General features: G+C 42.2%; 1 protein-coding gene across 5 annotated transcripts in view; it reads left to right on the top strand.

Moving 5' to 3' along the window:
* Positions 1 to 19352, top strand: part of Patj (PATJ crumbs cell polarity complex component) — a 323645-nt gene that overhangs the window by 140763 nt on the left and 163530 nt on the right. For all 5 annotated transcript variants that reach the window (XM_029475856.2, XM_021159452.3, XM_029475855.1 and 2 more), the window contains exon 27: positions 3163 to 3262. In XM_029475856.2, the coding sequence (XP_029331716.1) occupies positions 3163 to 3262 (100 nt within the window). The remainder of the gene's footprint in view (positions 1 to 3162; positions 3263 to 19352) is intronic.

Below are 19352 nucleotides of genomic sequence, written 5' to 3'. Positions count from 1 at the left end.
GGATGAGGCATGAGCCAAATGAAGGTGACCTGTGAAGCACAGTCATCCAAGGACATCTGCAGCTCTCTTTCTGGTTGGCTCTGCTGGCTGGTCGGCTGGCCACGCCCAGAGCATGCTGCTCATAGCTGGAAGTTTTCCTATATACGTTGCTTTTCCCCTAGAAGATCCACATCAAAATTTACCTCTACAGGGAAAAAATTGTTTTCATCATCAGTCAGAAGTAATCACCCACTTTGCTTCCCTGCATCTGTTTTCATAGAATTTATTGACCTAAAAATTTCTTAAGATATTGTATTTGGTAGAATGCTTCTTCATTGTTTACCAAATCAAAGAAATTGGCTTATCATTTTAAAACAGAATCTATAGTACAAGCCTGTGCTGGCTGGAGTTGTAGTGGGAGGTTGACTTCTGAGCCGGTTCTTCATCAGCCCATCTATCCCAGCATGCTCTGCTTCGTAGTTACTGATGCCTGGTACTCCTTGTTGTGTTCTGGTGGAGTGGGGTTTTGTATTTTCTTATTTCTTCCTCTAAAGGCTTGCACAGTTGTGTCCATTTATTTCTATGTAAGTTTAGAATCAACTTGTCAGTTTCCACACATTACTTTCACGAAGCTGGGGGTTGCTTTGGGATGATAGCACGTCATTCTGAAGTTGCAACCTTTTAGTTGACTAGCATGTTTTTCTCTTTATGAAATTGTTTCTGTTCATAATTCAGAAAAGTATAAACCTTTGATTTGCTCCCAGACATGCTACATTTTTCTAGTGGTACTTTCTAACTTACTTCAGTTATACTAGACTGCTGTTTGTATGGTATTACTGTTTTGGTGTCTGTTGAGAGAACTGCCAAGGCACTTCGGTCGTGAGAATCTTGATTCTTGCTTTGTTTTGTTCTTTGTTTGCTTGTTGGCTCGTATTTCTTGGAGAGCATCTTGTGCAGTCCAGGCTGTCTGTGAACTTCCTGTCCAGCACACCTGTCTCTGACTTAGGGTTCTCAGGGATAGAGAGGATGAAGAGCAACTGCAGGAGACCTGCACTCAGGCCCTAGCTTCCATGTCTGACAGCTCACAACTGCCTGTAGCTGCGTATCTGAGGCATCTCTGTTTAGTGAGTTCTGGAAGATGGGTCCTGCTTGAGCATCTCATTGGGATTTCTAAAACTGTCTGTACATATTTTAGGAAAAAATAATAAAAATGGTATTCATAAAACCATGCAAAATGTGCAAATGCCAAGTATTTATGAAACTCACTATCGAGGGCGACAAGAGATGGTGAGCATGCTTCAAGGAACAGAGAATCATGTTCCAGTTTAGACAGAAAATTAGTCATGCCTTCCAGGACAAGAAAGCTGTAACATTGCTGTTACAAGACAGACAATTTCCCACTCTCCCCCACACAATCCGTATGCACTGCTATCAAGTGACAACCATGATCAGTAGCTAAGGTGGCACATGCTTGAAACCCTAGAACTTGGGAGATGAAATTTAGGGTCATCCTTGGCTACATATAAAATTAGAGGCCAGCCCGAGCTAGACTGTATATCTAAAAAAGCAAATAAAAAGAATTGCTTACATCACAGTCATTTTGTAAAATTTTGTCTTTCAAGCGGCAGCATAATTAAAATCAGTTATTAGACACCCAGCAAATGTACAGGAAGGTCACCATGTGCTTGGGATGAAGTTGAAGCTGCCACTCAGTGTGACTTGTGTCTGTGGAGCTACCATCTCCTGACCTATTTCATCATTGGGAGCTCCAACCTTCTCCATCACTGGACGGCTTGCCTGTGTGCACACCCTTCTTTAATGTGCAGCAGGACAGTGCCCCAGGGGATTGGCATGATACACACTTAATTCCAGAGTTAAGCAGAAAGATGGCGGGTCCCCGGTCAGCCTGGATTAAGACATACTTATTTTGTGTTCTTCTCTCAAGAGTGCTGACAGAATATAATTGAATTAGCTGGAATTCTTAGCTCTCAGTAGGACTTTCAGCCCCTGACTTCATTTGAACAATCGTGTTTGACATTGAATGGCTTGGACCTGAGAAAAGAAGGGGCTATTGGGGGGATGCGTGTCATGGGATTTTTTTTTCTTTCTTTCACTCACCTGTTTCACTTAAAGAATACAGCTGTCCCTTCTCGGTTGCTTCTTAGTGACTGTTTCTACACTTGACTTCACCACACTTGTGTTTTGATACTTTGTATTTCCCACACATAGAGTCATTGATTTCATTAGACATCATACTCAAGATGTGGGTATGCTTGCCTTTACGGCTCCCAGAGAGTGCCTTCTCTTCCCGAGGAATTCACTGCATGACTCGTCTGTAATGGGCCAGTATCCACTCAGCAGAGATAAATCTGACATTAGTGGCTTTGTCAGATAAAGCATAATTGAACTCACTTTACTGAAGTCCTGTAGGAAGACAAATCCCAGTCTAGTCATGTGGGTGTTTGTGAAGGGTTGGAACACCTCGGCTCCTACCTGCAGCAGCTGGCCTCTCTGTAAAGTTTGCCATGTTTCAGTTGTTCCTTCATTCAAGAATGTATCTTCATTCTGTGAAGGTAATTTAACAATGGAATTTTGTTCACTCTAATTATCTATAAGAGTTACATACTATGATTCAAACTATGTTATTTGCTATATAAATTCAGAGCATCTTTATGCAGAAATAATTATTCATTATAACCACTTCCCTTTTAACATTAAATGTGTATGACTATCTACAAACTATAGAAAAGCACTTTGCCACCTAGAAAATCTGGTATCTCAGATTTTATAAAAGAATCTCTAATTCTTAGAATAAAAACCACCTGAATAATTGTAAAGTTGATACGTGGGGTTATTGTTACCTTTATGCTTATTTTGAGAATCCTTGATGCAAAGGGCTGAGTTTCATGGTAGAGGGAGAATGTCCATGGCTTCCTTTCTTCTGGGAAGGGCTGTGCCCTTCAAAGCTGTGCTTTTGAATTCTTCTTTGCTGCATTGTTGTATTAATGTAAAATTACTTTTATAAAATAATAAGTGCTGGTGGAAATAAATTATATTTATTTTATACTATTCTTGTTATCGTCAAAGACACCTGCATCCAGACTATTTTCAGATTACCCTTTCTTGTCATTGAGAGGATTGTACACAAACAATGAACCACCTTTTTGACTTTTGTACCTTCAGAGGCACGGAACAGCTCCACCTCCAATGAAGCTGCCCCCGCCTTACAGAGCTCCATCTGCAGACATGGAGGAACGTGAAGAAGACTGTGCGCTGACCGACAGTGAGTTCCTTTGCATTATCTAGGGTAGATGCAGAGTTTATTAAATTATGCCGCCTCGACTATTGTGAATCACAAGTATAGGGCCACGTCTTCAAAAATGTGCATGAGCATGTGTTAAAAATAAAGTATTTTATCTTCGAAACTCCTGTGGCTTTTATTTCCTAAGCTTTTCTTTTTGAAGTTAGCAAAGGGCACTTAAGAAAGCTATGTTATATGATGCTTCAATTTTACTAATTGCCTTTGAAACAAAAGTGCTGAGCCCTGAGTATTGGGTTTTAACCCTAAGCATCTGAGTTGGGCATGGGTGGCAGTTCTGGATGCTTACCCTTGAAGGAATGCTGACAGCACAGGGAGTCACCTTGTCTTACAGAGGCGTTGGGAACTTGTTTCGTGATTTTATTTTGCAGTAGTTGAATCAGCTGTACCTTTGGGTAGAGGTTTACTAGAGGCTGTATTTTAGGAAGTCACATTTCCCTTTGCTTGTAGAGTGTGTACAGCTAAGCCTGGTTGCTATCTATGCAGTCTCTTCTGTGGGATATGGAAGTGGTTTGAAAAGTAACTAGTAACAGTGCCGTGCAGTTTGTACAAAATGCTGTCACATGAGCATTTTCAAGGATGAGTTTTGTGTCCTTTGATATGTATATGCATGTTACATCTTTCTTAAGATATTTTTCTTACTTCAATATAGGAAAGTATTTTGATGTAAAAATTGAGAGGTGAAAGCAGGCTGTAGCACTTGTTAGCATATGACCTTCAGTGTGGCCTCTTCTCTAAGAGTGGTCAGTCAATACTTCATGTGCTGATAGTGAGGCCTAGATGAAGGAAGAAATTTCAACAAGCCACATAGTGCATCTCTAAAAGGCTTTGCTATTCCTCTTGCTAGTTATGATTACTAAGTTTACTTTGTTATTTTTATAAGTAGAATAAGTAGAAATGAAATATAAAAAACTGAGTGTCAAATTGGAAGTTTGGTGTGTACTTGTGTCTCTATAGAGCCCTTTGTCTTGCTTTGTTTTCAGTAGTTAAAAAGCTTGATTGAGTGCAGTCTGCTGTGTAGAAATGTTATCAAGCTGTGAAATGAAGAAACAGCTCCTTTTTCCTTGGTGCAGTTACCAGCATAGGTGGGGACACAGAGCTGCAGTGACAGATCAGGCTCCTCTTGTGGAGAGCCACTGGTGCAGGTACTGATGGGTGAGCTCACGTTTGTTCCCATACAGATGCTAACACTCTGCTTACCATGCTCACTTTGCTTATCAACAAGGGACTGGATATCCTACAGTGCTCTGCTTCATATGAGCAGAGAAACTGGAGCTCAGAGACGTTAACCAGTGTGTCCGATATCATACAGCTAATAAATAGTAGGAATGGGGTTTGCACACCGGCACTGTGAAGAGCCTCGCTGCTGCCTAAAATGCCTACTGTCCAGACAAAGGTACAAAGTGGTGTGGACTTCTCTCTCACCACACTCCCATGCTGTAAGATATGAGGGACAGCATCCTCTTCCCCAAGTCATGTTTGCCACACACCCACAGGCACACAGCGGTGAGAACAAGAGACACTGATTTACATTAAGTGTCGAGAGACTTGTCATTTCTCTTTACTACAGAAACTTCTATTTCATGGTTTCTCCAGCAAATCCATTTCTCTCTCTTCTCTCCATTCCTTTGTCTGTGATGTTTGTCACTCTCAGTGTTTACACCTCTCCCATCTTATGCACCACTGATTGCTCTGTTGATCTCCAGAAGTGCTGAATAGTTCACACAGAATATCTGCAACCTAAGCCTCTGGCCTTCTGTGCTCTCTGTAGAATAGATCTCATAGGTTTTCTTTGTTCTGTAACTCTTACTAATTTAATTTAATATATGGCTCATCTCCCTAAACTAAAAGTCAATCACGTTACTGTTTATCTCATTCTTACTGTCCCAGTAAAATATATTTCCCTTATGAAATATATTCGATAACTTTGCCCAGGTCTGTAGCTGCAAGTATGTGTCTTCAGTTCACCTGATAGCAGTGCTGATTTATACGAAAGTTAACAGACGTGACACACACAAGGCTGCAAAGCCCACTAAATGGCTTTATTGGTTGGTTAGTTCTGGACTTCATGGAGGTAAGGTTTATTGAATAGATGCTAAAGTGGGTGAATGCTGTTGAGATGTATTGGGAAAGTGGCAGGGAATGTTCTTCTCGTTGGCTGATATTCTAATGAAGGAGAGATATGACAAGTAATCAGCTCATTTGATAATAATTAGCACGGAGTAGAGTACAGTGGGAGTAAAAATTAAATAGAAAATAAGATACTAAAGGTAGTATGAGAAAAACCAGTGCATTGTGTAAGACCATGTTAAGTAGAATGGTTCAGAGCCTAAGATAGGATCCTTGGGACAAGCATCTAGGCATGCGTGGCTCATGCAGTCTTCAGATAGTTGAAAAACACTGAGACCGTGCCATGTAGCAACATCTTAACTGTGTGAGTCAGCTGTTCATCCCTCTGAGAAAATGCTTGGGAAAGTCAACTTTTAAGAGGAAATGGGTTTTTTTCACTTAGCTTTAAAGGTCTGCGATCAGGTCACCAGAAAGCAAACTAGAACAGTGTGGGACAGCCTTAGGTACCAAGATTGAAAACCATGTTTTGTCAGGGTTCCAGAAACACCAAGGACTTGAGTTGCTTACTGATTTTATAGTGACATCTGGGTCTGTTTCTAGTCTTCACTTCTCTGTCTCCCACTCAGATTTGCTTTTGGCTGTGAGAAAGATGTCCTAGTTTTTTCCCACAGGCCTTTTAAATCCTTGCAACAAAATGAAATGCAAAGTCCTGCCCAAGGCTGACCCTGTAGTTTTTAGTCTCAGTTTTGGTTTAAGCCCCTACTGTCTCCTATCTCCCCTCCCCGACCTGAAACTGGTGTTTATTATTTTCCTTCATGACAAGTAATACAGATGCATTTTTATTCCCTGCCCTCATTCTCCATCCCATAGTGTCTTAGTGAGAGTTACTGTTGCTGTGATGGAACACCACGACCAAAGGAACTTGGGGAGAAAAGGAGTTATCTCACTCTCAGTTCTAACAGTTCATCAAAAGCACTGAGGGCGGGAAGCCATGCAGAGCAGGAACCTGGAAGCAGAGGCTGATGTAAAGGCCATGAGGGGTGCTGCTGACTCACATGGTCTTCGTGGCTTGCCCAGGGTGGGCATTACCACTCCAGGACCACCAGCCCAGGGTTGGTAATACCCACAACGGGCTGGGGCCTCCCCGACTAAGTAAGAAAATATAGCCAAATCTTAAGGAGGCATTTTCTCAATTGAGGTTCCCTCCTCTCTGATGACTCTAGCTTGTGTCAGGTTGACATAAAACTAGCCAGTGAACATAGTTACAGTAACATGCTAACAGGCCAAGGTTTGCTGAGGACAGAGTATGTAGCGTATTTCTTCTTGAAGCTTTGAATGCATTCCCATTTGATATTCAGAAGACTTTGAAGGCTGTTAGACCTCTTATTTCACTCCTTGTCACCTTTGGAAGCTGCACCTGATTCTTTAGCCCAGTAATGTGGGCTAAAGCCCATGTCCTTTACCTACTGTTTTATAGCACTTAGCATAGTATAGCTGTCAGTGGAACTGTTAGGTTAATATCTATCTGTCTTCCTTACTAAACTCTCTTATGTTCCGGGAAGTGAGTGGCTACAGAACCTATTTTTTGGTGGGTGCATTGAATTTCAGTAGTGGAGACGTGCGTGACAGAGGGTCTCTGATCCCAGTGGGACAGTAGGGCTGGCCGAGAGCTGTGCTGCTGCACAGGGGCCCTTTCCTGCTGGCTTCAGCATCTGTCCAGTATCTGTGTACCCGCTTTCACTTTTTAAAGATTACGATATAATTACATCATTCCTTCCTTCCCTTCATTGTCTTCTTTCCCTCTCAAATTATCACCTCCTTTTTTTATTGTTATTGTTACATAGATATGTAGGCATAAATATAAATGTAGCCTTCTGAATCCAGTTAGTGTTGTTTGTATGAATACAGTTTCAGGGTAACCAATTAGGGCTCTCAAGTCTGAGGTAAGGTACTCTCTCCCCCTCACAGTCCCTGTTCCCTTTGTCTCTGGGTATAGCCTGCAGTGCCGTAGCATCTCGCCTAGCAGCCTGACTCTTTTCTGTGCTTGCTTACACCCACCTCGCCCCAGCTGCTGCTAGAAACATACAATGAACTGCTCCTGGGCTGCTTCTTGTTATCTAGCTTTCAGAGCTATAAATGCAGCCCCATCCTACCCTGGTGGGAATTCTTCCCTTTCCTGATGTGATCATTCCAGGATAGAATTGTCTTTGTGGTTTGCATTTTCATCTTGGTTTTCCCTTTTCCTGGGTTGGTTATGGGCTATAATGTATTTATGTGGCTTCTCTAGTCTCTGCTTGGCACCAGTTATGTGTTTTTACTTGAATACTTGCCTAGCACTATATTACAGTTGTGAAACATACTGATAACCTCACATGGTGACCTGGTTCATGCAGATTATACAACCTAGATTATCAGACAGTACAGCTTCGTGTTGTGCCTCAATTCCTGTTTGTATTTTGTTGTTTCATTTTTGATTTGCTCTGTTTTGCTGAAATAGTCTGATTATGTAGGTCAGGCTGATCTTGAACTCCTGATTCTCTTGTCTCAGCCTCTTGAGTGCTGGACTTATGGAAAATGAAGTTTATTAACAAAACTGTTACCGAGAGTTCAAATATTTTATAAGTGTAGAAGCGAAAACTGATAAAAACTTAGTGTACTAGAACTCAGATACACCGTTGACACTCTGTAAGAGCTGTACAGCTGCTGCCTCTGTAATTAATACTCGATGTGCCTTTGTTAAACTGGTCCCCAAAGGTTGCTTATCAGCAGTTAGTTGTTCCATATCAGATGTCCTCAAAAGTTCTTAGTGTGCATATATAAAACCAAGTACATGCACTTTTGGTGTTTAAAAATAGTTTTGCAAGAAATTCTTCTGTTTTCATGCAGGGATGAAAAACTTGTCTCAGTCAAACAAAATCTGTGTCAGGTTTGGAAGACTACTGGGGCATTGACTAGTGCCCTCATCCTAGGAAGCTAGCAGGCCAGGGAGCTCAGTCCTCATACTCTTCCCAAAATATAAGGACAGAAACAGATGATGCAGTTGTCCGTCTCAACGATTTTAAATCTAAAATTCTTTTGGCTGCTATATGCAGACATATATATGAATTATGCATGTGTACACACACACACACACACACACACACACACACACACACGCCCACCCCTTGTCAGTACTGTCCCCTAAGAAATGGTTATACATTTCCTAATGATAGAACAGCTAGAAAGCACAGGGTCACTGCAGTCAGAAGTGTAGAACAGCTAGGATAGCCAGCGGCTGCGCATTTGCCTCACACCTGGGCTAAAGCAGTCCAGAAAAGTAACTTGGTTTTAATCCAGATCCTGAGTGAAAAATACTGTTAGTTAATATGAGAACTTAAAATTCTTTTGACTTGTAAATAAAAGTTTGGAAATTGTGGAAGATAGAAGAGAGTAGAGAACTCTACCTTCCAGTGCCCATTCTGTGTAGAGCTGTGCCCTGTGCCACTGTCGTGACTGAGTGATTGTTGTAGGGCTGTCTGCATGGGAAGAGACACATCAATGCCTCAAGTCTCCATGGGCTACATGTGGTTAGATGGCAGCAGCACCTTCCCACCCACTTCACATGTGACCTTGGCTCCAGGCAGTGCCAGCTGTCCACTAGACTCAGTAGAAATAGGGATTCAGTTGCCCCTGGTTGGGACTTGAAGGGATAATCTTACTCACGGAAGTGTTCTGGGGGTGGGGCTGAACTTGCCCTCGGGCTTCCTGGAATTTTGAGGCTTGTTCTAAAATTGATACAATGTAATGAACATAAGCTACTTGGGAAAGAAAGAGTGTGTTTGGCTTTTGGTTCCAGAGGAAGAGAACAGATAACCAGAAGGAAAGCATGGGGGCAATCCCAGGAAGCTGAGAACAGAGAGCGTGAACTAAAAGTCCAGTGTGGCCATAAACTCTCAAAGCCTGCCCTCAGTTCAAGGCTTCCTCTAGCAAGGGTTTGGTAACCTCCCCAGACAGCACCACTAACTGGGAACCAATACCTGAGCCTATGGGGTGGGGGCGGGGGGCACTTCCCATTCAAACTATTGCAACTCTTTAAAGGTATTAAAATCACTGACTTCTGCATTTGTTACGTACAGTTGTACTTAATACAGATATTTAAATCATAACAAGGTATGAATTAAATACTATGCATGTAAGAGATAGTTGACATTGTAAACCAGTCTCCATTAAAGGAGTGGAAATCAAGTAGCATGCCGCTCCAAAGAAGGGAAAGGAAGTCACTTGTCTTCTGTAAGGGTGTGTGTGGGGGGGGGGGGGGGGGTACTTCAGTGTTGCAGAGCGCACTTGAGGTTTGTCAAACTCTGTGGCTGAGAATCCTGAGACCAAGAGTCACTAGTTTGCCCCATATCACAAAATGGGGTGCTGATGAAGCAAAGGTAGACCCAGGTGTCACTTTTAAGCTCTGCACCCAGTGCTTGCCTCCGTCAACAGAGGACAGAGGTTTTTTGTGCAGCCATAGCCCCCTCAGTGCCCTGTGCACTCAGGTAGATCTCTGCCTCACCAATAGATGTCAGTATAGTCAACAGTAGTTACTGACCAAGCATGGAGCTTGGAGAATGCTCACTCACTGCCAATAGCAGGCAGCATGAGTAGCACCTGCCAGCTTTTGCTACATAAACCCTTTTTATTTTTGATAATGCAAAATATAAGAGTACTGGTTAAGATTAAATTTTTTAGTTTTATAGACCGACTTTCCTTATGTCTTACATAGTTAATTGCCCTTTTATGGATTTGTCCTATTTATATTTAAGTGAAATAAGTAATGTTTATATCCTAGCTATATGATTAGAAGCTGGTAATACTGGTTTCCTCTTTTAGCTTTCTTGAACTGTGAAAGTGTTTTAAGCTTCAGCCCTTGCTGTAGTTCAGGTGAATGTAACAGAAGTACACACTTTATTGTTGAATTGTTGAGCAGCTTTAAGCTACATTTAAATTGCCTTGTGTGTTCCTGACTCTTTCGCCGCTTGGCTTATGAAGCAGTAATTATTGTTTTATCTATAGTTTATACAGAAAGGTTGGACAACACTGAAGTGATTGATAGATTTGGGTTGTAATGTAAATGACAGGCATATTTGCACTTTGCCATATGTGGGTTAGGTGTACTGAGCTGGGCTGGGCTGGGCTGGGCAAGGTAGGGCAGGTGAAGTGGGTTTAGCTTTTTTTTTTTTTTAAACAGTTTCTATGAATTACCTTTGTTCCCATTTAAGTTTTCCTCCCAAAGCTAACTTGTATTTAAAGTGTCAGAGAAACTAGTGAGTCATAACTAAGGCATTATAGTTTGGACTGATTGCTTTGTGGGGTTTTGTGCTGGAAGCAATAAGGAAGAGAAATGTTGGTGACTCTTCTGAACTGGGGGCAGGCTTAAATCCGTAGCTGCCTTTAATTTGCATGGGAAAGATGCTGTCCCCCAAAGCACTGCTTCTCAGCAGGAATATGGGACGTTAACATGATATCAATGGAAGCTGGCCACAAAATAAATAGTTGTGTTTGTATTGCCTCCTGCTCTGAAATAGAGCTGTCTTTCCTGTGTGCACAGGGTGGCTGGTGTCACAGCCTGCAGCATGCAGTCCCTAAGTATGCAGGGTGACCGAGCGTCAGAGCCAGCAGCAGCCTGCAGCATCCAAGGATCTGACTGGAGAACCAGGGATTTTTGCCGGCAGACCTTGCAGGCAGCTCTCACCTACTGGCAGATGTGACTCTTAGCTTGAGGGAGAGATTGAAATGAGCTTCAGTGATTGTTTCCCATGGTAGGAACAAAATGACAGGTTGCCCTTTAAAAGAATAAAATCTGAGGGAAAAAGAATATAGACCCAAGGTCGTGGGAAGAGAGGACAGAGTCAGTGGAGAGAGTGGAGCTGCTTCCAGTATCTTCTTGTCAGGAATGCAGCAACCCTGAAGAGAGCAGTCCTGCAGCATGGTCCACGGGGGCTTCCCAGGTAAGGCTTCTGTTGCTGACGAGAGCTCAGGTCTTGCTACATGCAGTCCAATGCTACTTTAATTTTGGTGCAGAATATCATGTCGTTTAATGATCAAAACATCAGGAAGCTAAGGCATCTCTCTTAAGTGAGAGAGTAGGGGCTCTTGGGCATGAGCAAGGTATCCGGATGCATGCTGGAATCCTCACAGCACCTTTAGCTGGAGGCAGCCTTAGAGGGTTTTTAGAAAATACGGCACTTTATCGGACTGTCAAGAATGCGTTAGGAGTTTCTGCACCCAAATCTTTAACACTCCGTGCATGCAGCATGCTTGCCTTTCACCCTCATGATTGAGAAGTGCATCTCCTGGGCATTTATTAGCATCATTTGTGGCTTCACTGTGGTGAAGGGAGAAAGGTATTTACATAGAATGAGGGTATTCTGATTAATTCTAAAGCTGAGAAATCAGCATTTGGGATGTAGATGAAAGCAGTGTATCACTAAGGAATCGGAGCAGCACACAGAAAGCTGCTTTTCCTAACCTGTAAATAGTCCCTAAAAGAGTATTTGATCATTGGGACTGGCTCTCAGTCTCCACCATCTGAGCCTGCACCTTTGAGTCATTAGGTTGGGGGGCTCAGCTTCTGCAAGCATCACCAGCCACTTCCTTGTTAAACATATGTTCTGAAAATTACTGCTCAGTTGACAATAGGAGACTCTCAGTAGTCTGAGCATCTGTGTGACTTTTAAAATGTTGATATGTTAGAACCAGAGCTCTTTCTTTTCTGGTTAAAATGTACAATATTTAGAACCAATAAGAGTCTTCATGAGTCCCTTTATCTACGGGTCAGTTTACTCAGAGTCTGATGCAGCGTGACTTTCTTTTCATTTTCAGTAGAATGACTCAATTAGGTTTTCTCCTGCACTTACAGGACACATGGAGCAGTCCCGATTTAAGCAAGCACACCTTACTCCTGGCTCTTCTTTCACGATAACTGAGTACAAACTTGCTCTTTTCTGTAGCATCACTTCTGGGCATTTTAATGAAGGTCCTACATACCCTATTATCCAATCTGTACATTTAGTTTCCAGGAAATATCTGAACTGTTAAACATGTGTGTCACAGATTCCCCAGAGGGACGACTGCCTTCATTGGATTTGTTTCTGTTATGCAGTTGGAATTGCTTTCTGATAGCTGTCATTGTCAAATGATTGTTTGACAATCTTGTCAAACTTGCATTGACAAGAAACTGTGGGGATGACCAAGAACCTGGTGGATCAGCCTGCTTCACTCCAGACTCCTTAAGTCGTTGGTTCAGTGTGTTTGTATTTTAGTTCTCAGGTTTTGGGGTTTGTTTGTTTGTTTGTTTGTTTGTTTGAAATCAATCCAAATTATAAGTCCATTTGAATCTCCTCACTGCTGTGAAGTTGCCATTGTTTGCACTTCAAAGCCATGGTAAGAGTCTCAGTTTCTGGAAACTGCGTTACATGGATGCATTCATTAGGAATTTCCATATTCTTTGCATTTAATCACAATAATATATGAACTCAGTTTTAGAACTGAGACCAGCTATAAATGTGAGCTGTCATGGAGCATGTATGTGGAGCATGTGTGTGCTGCATGTATTATATCCATATTGCTTCTACTCAGGGTTAACTACTCAAGATCTTATAGCAAATAGCTCCAATGTTTAAAAAAAAATCTTCTGTCTTTTTACATCTTATCTATCTACCTACTTGTGTACCTATGTATGTACATATGTCTATTGTGCATATGTGTGTGTGTGTGTGCCTTCATTAGTTTATACGTACCATGTACCTACAACTACCCACGGAGCATAGATCTAGAGTCTTAAGAGGTTGTGAGTTACCTGACTTAGGTCTAGGAACCAAACCTGGGTCCTCTGCAAGAGCAGTAAGCACTCTCTCCAGCCCCTAATTCCAAAGTATGTCTAATGTCATGGTCACATACTGTGTCCATTGTTTATGCCCTCAGTTAATATTACACTAATATTAATCAGTTAATATTAGTTTTCATGGAGTGGGCAGGTTGTTGGTATCTTAAACAGGCGTAAGCATGACAGACTCTATTATGATCCTGTCTAAATTAGAGTCCCTGTGAGCCAGACTGGGTGAAAAGTGTGCATGCTTCTCACTGCAGCATTTGGAAGAGTCTTGTGATTTTGAGAGCAGGCTGGGCTATACATTGAGACAGAGAAGCTGGAGATGGGGGCATTTGAGGAGGAAAGAGGGAAGGGAGGGAAAGAGGGAACAACAGAGGGAACCGAAAGTCCATAAAGAGCCAAGAAGCACTGTATCTGTGGCCAGTGGGATAGAAAGGAGAGAAACTGAACCAAGGAGGGTGCTTCTCACCCTGTATCCTGAGACAAACTAAAGCGATTTCTGAACTGGAGATTAGAGTTGTAGCTCACCCAGTGAGCCTGTGTGTTAGAACACTGAAATATAATTCCTAGTTTTCCTTTCTCCCCTTTAAAAAGGTTTTCTGTATACTTTGCTGCTTCATATACTTTATTTTCTTTATAGTTTCTCATATAAATTTATAAATTATTGGTCTTAATTTATAGGTAAAACATCCATGAAAAACATTCATGGCATTCTTCAGCACTTTACATTTAAATATTGAAGGTTCCCATTCAAGGTAATAAGACTGAATTGGGAAAATTACAGCAATGGAGGCATGCCATGAGCTGATGGGTGTGCTTCGCTGTGTGAGGCTCAGAGCAGCACCAGCCAGACCTCCCTCTCAGCGCCAGCAAATGTCTCTCCCTTCACGGAAAAATTGGTGCGCTTAGGGAAGAGGTAGCAAGTCTCCTGATATTAGCTGCATGGAAATGGGTAAGTTTGTGGCTTCATGAACATTTAGGCAAAATTCGGAAAGCTTGTGCTTCGAGTCATTTCTTATTTCCATGCTTGTTGGCATTAGTATTTTATTCATGGTGTCTTGAATCGCATTTGGCTCTTAGCTCAGTAGTTCTTATGTCTTCTTCAGGTGCTCAGTATCCTATAGTATCTGCTACCGTGAATCTTAACAAATCCAGTTACAGATGTGGGTGCATCCTGGGAGTGGGAGCCATCACAATTTCAGAAGCAACAATCTTATAATTTACAAAAATAAGCGGGAGATTGGCATCTGATGGCTAAAACTGGAACACCAAGATGCTTCTTCATTTCTTTTTTTCTTCTGGTTTTGTTTTTCAAGACAGGGTTTCTCTGTGTAGCCCTGGCTGTACTGGAACTCACTCTGTAGACCAGACTGGCCTCAAAAGCAGAGATGCACCCACCTCTGCCTCCCTGAATCCTGGGACTAATGGTGTGAACCACCACCACCAGGCTCATTTTGGTTTTGATACAGTGTCTCCCTGTGTAGCCCATGCCAGCCTGGAACTTATTATTTAGCCCAGGTGGAATTTGTAGTACTCCCTCTCACAAGCGGGCATTTCAGACATGAGAACCAGACTTGGAAAAGTTTTGATATGTCTATAAAAGAATGTCTGTCTTCTGTGTCAGTTGCGACTGTTACTCTGGTGTGTAGAGCTGCTGAAATCTCCTTTTCATGTTCATTGCTTTCCTTCCTCAGTGTCAGGCGCTGTGTTGTATGTTTAATAACTTGTAAGTTATTTAGTCCCTTGTTTTGATTGTTCTTTAACAAGTGACATTGTAGCAGGTAGATAATCTGGATTGCATAGCAACAGAACCTGTGGCAACCTCCTTCCCGTTCTTCAGGCCCCTGAGAATCTGCAATCTGTTTTCTTAAGTTTAATTACCACTTCCCTTGTGAGCATAGTGTCTGTGGCTTGCAGTGGTAGTCTGAGATTAGCTCTCTAGGTTTTGCTTTTCCCAATAGTAGGGGTTGAAGTTGTCTTTAGTCTCCCTGTATGCATTTTATGCAATTTTTAATTCTAAGTCAGAAGTTCCAGAATCTATTAGTGAACAGAATAGTTCTCAAAGTGTGGCCCATCACCCTCCATAGGCAGTGGAACATTTCACTTCTGTTTTATGAAGTTTCATGAAGGCAAAGTCAAAACATGGAGGAAGCTAAGTAGCTCGCCAGCCCAGGAACAGATACCAGATAAGGAGAACAAGAAAGTGTGACCACCGGCAGACTGAGGGTGAGATTAGCACAAATAATCCACAGATGCGGGGGCCCAGCATTGTAAAAAGAGAGTGAATTCCAGGAGGGAAGTAGGGCCACTATCAGACATGCTTGGGAGTGTTTCTTTACACAATCACCAGCAATCCAAGCTCAGAATTGCTATGGTTTTCACTTTACAAACGAGACACTCTAGTAAGGCTAATCAAAAGCAGCCCTAAGTTCTTAACTGCTATTGGCAGAGCTAGGTTTGGGTCCAAATCCAAACCCCAACACCAAGTTCTTCTTCCTTGGCTTTGTTGATGAAGCTGAGCACTCAAGTTTCAGACCTAGAGATTTAGGGGATCGGGTAGCTCTAGCTCCCCCAAAGCTCTCAGAAATTCACTCTTGAGAGGCTGGACATAGGCCTTCACCATATGCAGGTGCCCTCCGAACCAGGCAGCGGGTCTTTGTCCTATGAGCACCTCCATGCCTGACTATGGGTGGTGCTAGTCCTATAGAATTCCACCAACATTTGAACCAAGATGATATTCCTGAGTGGGTAAAATATAGTCAGTGACCCATCCCCAACATCTGAAGGTGACAGTCCTAGATTAGTTAGTTGTATGCATTCAGTGTCAAGTTGATGCTTTGGGGACCTGGTTCTGATTGAGTGCCTGTCCTCTGAGAGAGATAGCTGTCAATACTGTCTCACCAGGCAGGAAAAATTGGCTGTAATATAATAGCTTCAGGCAACTTATTGTTAGAGAGAGAGAGAGAGAAAGAGAGAAGAATCCATGGCTTAGGTTGAGACACAGGCCTGTCCTTGAGAACATGATATTTTTGAGCCGTTCTCTTAGTCCCTCCCAGCCTCCTGAGTTCCTTGTATCTAGGAGAGACTATGGAAGTACTACATGAGATAGATTTATTTGAGGCGACTGTAGCTCAGTTATCATTATACATTGGAGTTAAGAATGGCCCCTGAAAGATTTTAGGTTGGTGTCAAACAGCGGTTTCTTGGCCTGCTTTGCCCTTGACTGTGTTGCTCACTTCTTCCTCAGAGGTCCAGCCCCTCTTTGTCTTTTCTTGGGGCGATAGCAGTTGCTCACAGACGCATGAGATCCTATCCTGGTTCCTCCTGTCAGCTGCCTTCAACATGGGATCAGATTAAAGCTGTTGTAGCTTTGTGTCTGAAAAAATATTGTAAAGAAATACGTTAAAGCCCAAAGCACAGTCATAAATGCTTTACAGCCATGCATAGCATCAGCTCCTGAGCTGACGTCTTCTGCTGCAGGTTTGACAGTCTTTGGTATCTGTTTTGTGTCATTGTCAGAGTCCCTGCTGCCAGGTGTTCAGAACTTTTTTTTTTTTTTTTTTGCTAGACTTTTCAGGTATGTGGGAGAAACGTCTCCTCCCTGAAGGAGCTCTTAGGTGCAGCTTCTGGGCTCCATCCTGACTCGCTTGTTGTTTAGATAAATGCAGATCTAGGTCACAACAGAATCTGAAGTACAGTTTCACAGCTGGACTTCATAAAATAGGCACTCTCTTATTGTAGAAAGGATATATATAATTTACCATTTAGGTTAGCTGCTTATTTTGGAGGGGGTGGATATGAGGATATAAATGAGTGCGTGTACATGGGTAGAGATCAAAGAGCCACCTTGCAAAGCTGTTTTTCTCCTTTCACAGTCGGGTCCAAGGATTGAAGTAAGTTTATCAGGCTAGGTCACAAACAAGGGGCCCAAGGGGTCAACTGTTTACTCTGGTATAAAAAAGCAACTGACTTATTTCATTTTGTACAATGTTGTCAGGGTTTGTAGATATTGTAGTATACAAAAGGATTTTCTCCATGCTACAAGGTGCATGGTATTTCAGTGTGTGTATACATCCCATTTAGTTATCCAGTCATTCATTGGTAGACAGTTGGGCTGCTTCTATCTCTTGGCAGTGTGACAGGCCCTGCTCTGATTAAAGCTATGGATCTCTTCGAGATCTGCTTTTGGATCTTTTGGATGTACATGGTTAGTGCTCAATCGCATGGCAGTGAGACGTGTAAGTTTTTTGAGGCACTGCCTTACTGATTCCACAGCAGTTGCACCATTTACCACGAACAACCACTCATGCACCCAGCTGGGAGTTCTCTCAACGCCTGGTTCTCCCAGCAGCCATTCACATGAAATGATAATTGCCTGAGGTTTCCATCCTCATTCTGTCCTGCTCAGAGATGCTGAGCACGGTCTCACGTGCATCCTGGCAGGTGTGTATTATCTTGGAGTGCTGTCTTTTCATGCCCTTTGCCCATTGTAAAAGTGAGTTGTTTCATTTTGTTGATGAATTACAAGTTTTTCAGTGTATATTCAAGATACAAACGACTTGTCAAGTACATTCTTCATTCAGTTTACGGCTTTTCAGTCAGTTGATAAGTGAAAATAACATCCCAATTTGTCTATCTTTACTTTTGGCATCATGTTCAAGAAATCATTCCCAAAGCCAGGTCATGAAATTTTGCCTTATTTCCTTCCAAAAATACCACAAGTGGGGGACTAGATCTTATTTACCTGACTCTGTTTTTAAACCACCTTTAGACCCATAGTAAAATTCCCAGTTCCCCTTCCCCTTATTCTCCCCTGCCCAGCAGTATCCTCTGCTAGAGCATATTTGTTGTCATGGATGAACTGCTCGGATGCATGCTCATTGTACCACCCTGTAGTTTGTATTAGAAGTCACTCTCACCCTTGCATGTTCATGACATGTTCACATGACCTCTTGACAGGTTCAGTGGACTCCTGAGCACTTCTGCCAGAGAAATACCCACAGGCCAGTGCCACTGGCCTAAAGGATCTCTACAACACCCACCCATCCCCTTTGTCCCTGTTAGGGGGTTAATTTTTAATTAAGAACTTTGACTATTCAAAAGATGTCATCATAAGAGGTTTTAGTCCCTTGGTGTTTCATACTCATCGAAGTATAAATTTAAGAAGGATTATCTCATCTTCTTTCTGTCAGTCTTTGTTAACAAAAGCCTGAGAACCATAAACTATCCTTAGGAAAACTGCCAGCTCTTCACTTCAAACACAATAAACTTTATTCTTACATAAGTGTTTGGACCATTTTATGAAGCCTGTGAGTTAAAGCAGGCAAGATTATTATTTCCATTTAACCCATGGCCAAACTGAGACTGGACTAGTGATCCGATCTCCCACGATTTCTTGTCTGGACAATAGAGTCAGGTTCTGAACCCCATCCATCAGTAGTTCCTCCTCACAGCTCTCTAGAAATCACTGCACGCCCTCAGGACCCGGTGACTATGCCAGTTCCTGGGCACCAAGAAAAAGATCATGCCGGTGGCTGCTTCCTTCACCTGAGGTCTCTCTATGTGCTATTTACTTCAGAAATGCTGGTGCTCAGACTCAAGGCTCTGTGTATGTACAACTGAACTATACTCTCAGCTCTGTGAAAAACCCCATAGGAACTCAGAGGCCGTGGGATGAAATTAGTAAATACAAGTATTTATTATTGCTTAGTGTTGTTTGAATGAAGTGAATTATGTTTAGATCACATTGTAACAAATGATAAAATTCATGTTGCTTTTTTCCCCATTAAACTAATTTCAAAGGTCTCATGAGATATTTTTGTCACTGTTTAAAAATTAATTTCTGTGCAACCTTGTGCCTGTTAGTTAAACTCTTGTAGTCTGTTTACTCTTGTGTAAAGTAAAGACAATTATAGAAATAATTTAAAAACATGCTGTGTAATTAAAACTGGTTTAATGGGGCTTTTAGGAACTCTGTAGGAGACAAGGAAAGCTGTGTCTGGTGGGGGAATAACTTGAGGCACAGAGAATTGGTAGGTACGAGGCACCATGCCGAGCTCTACATCCTTAACCTAAGTTCCTTGGGCTGTAAACAGATGGAAACCTTTGTAATAGATTAATAGTACA

The sequence above is a fragment of the Mus caroli genome, unplaced genomic scaffold, assembly GCF_978045245.1.
Source record: "Mus caroli unplaced genomic scaffold, Mus_caroli_1 scaffold_6, whole genome shotgun sequence".
Classification (NCBI taxonomy): Eukaryota; Metazoa; Chordata; class Mammalia; order Rodentia; family Muridae; genus Mus; species Mus caroli.
Note: the sequence above shows the minus strand (reverse complement) of the source record. Positions and strands in the feature narration are given on the sequence as shown.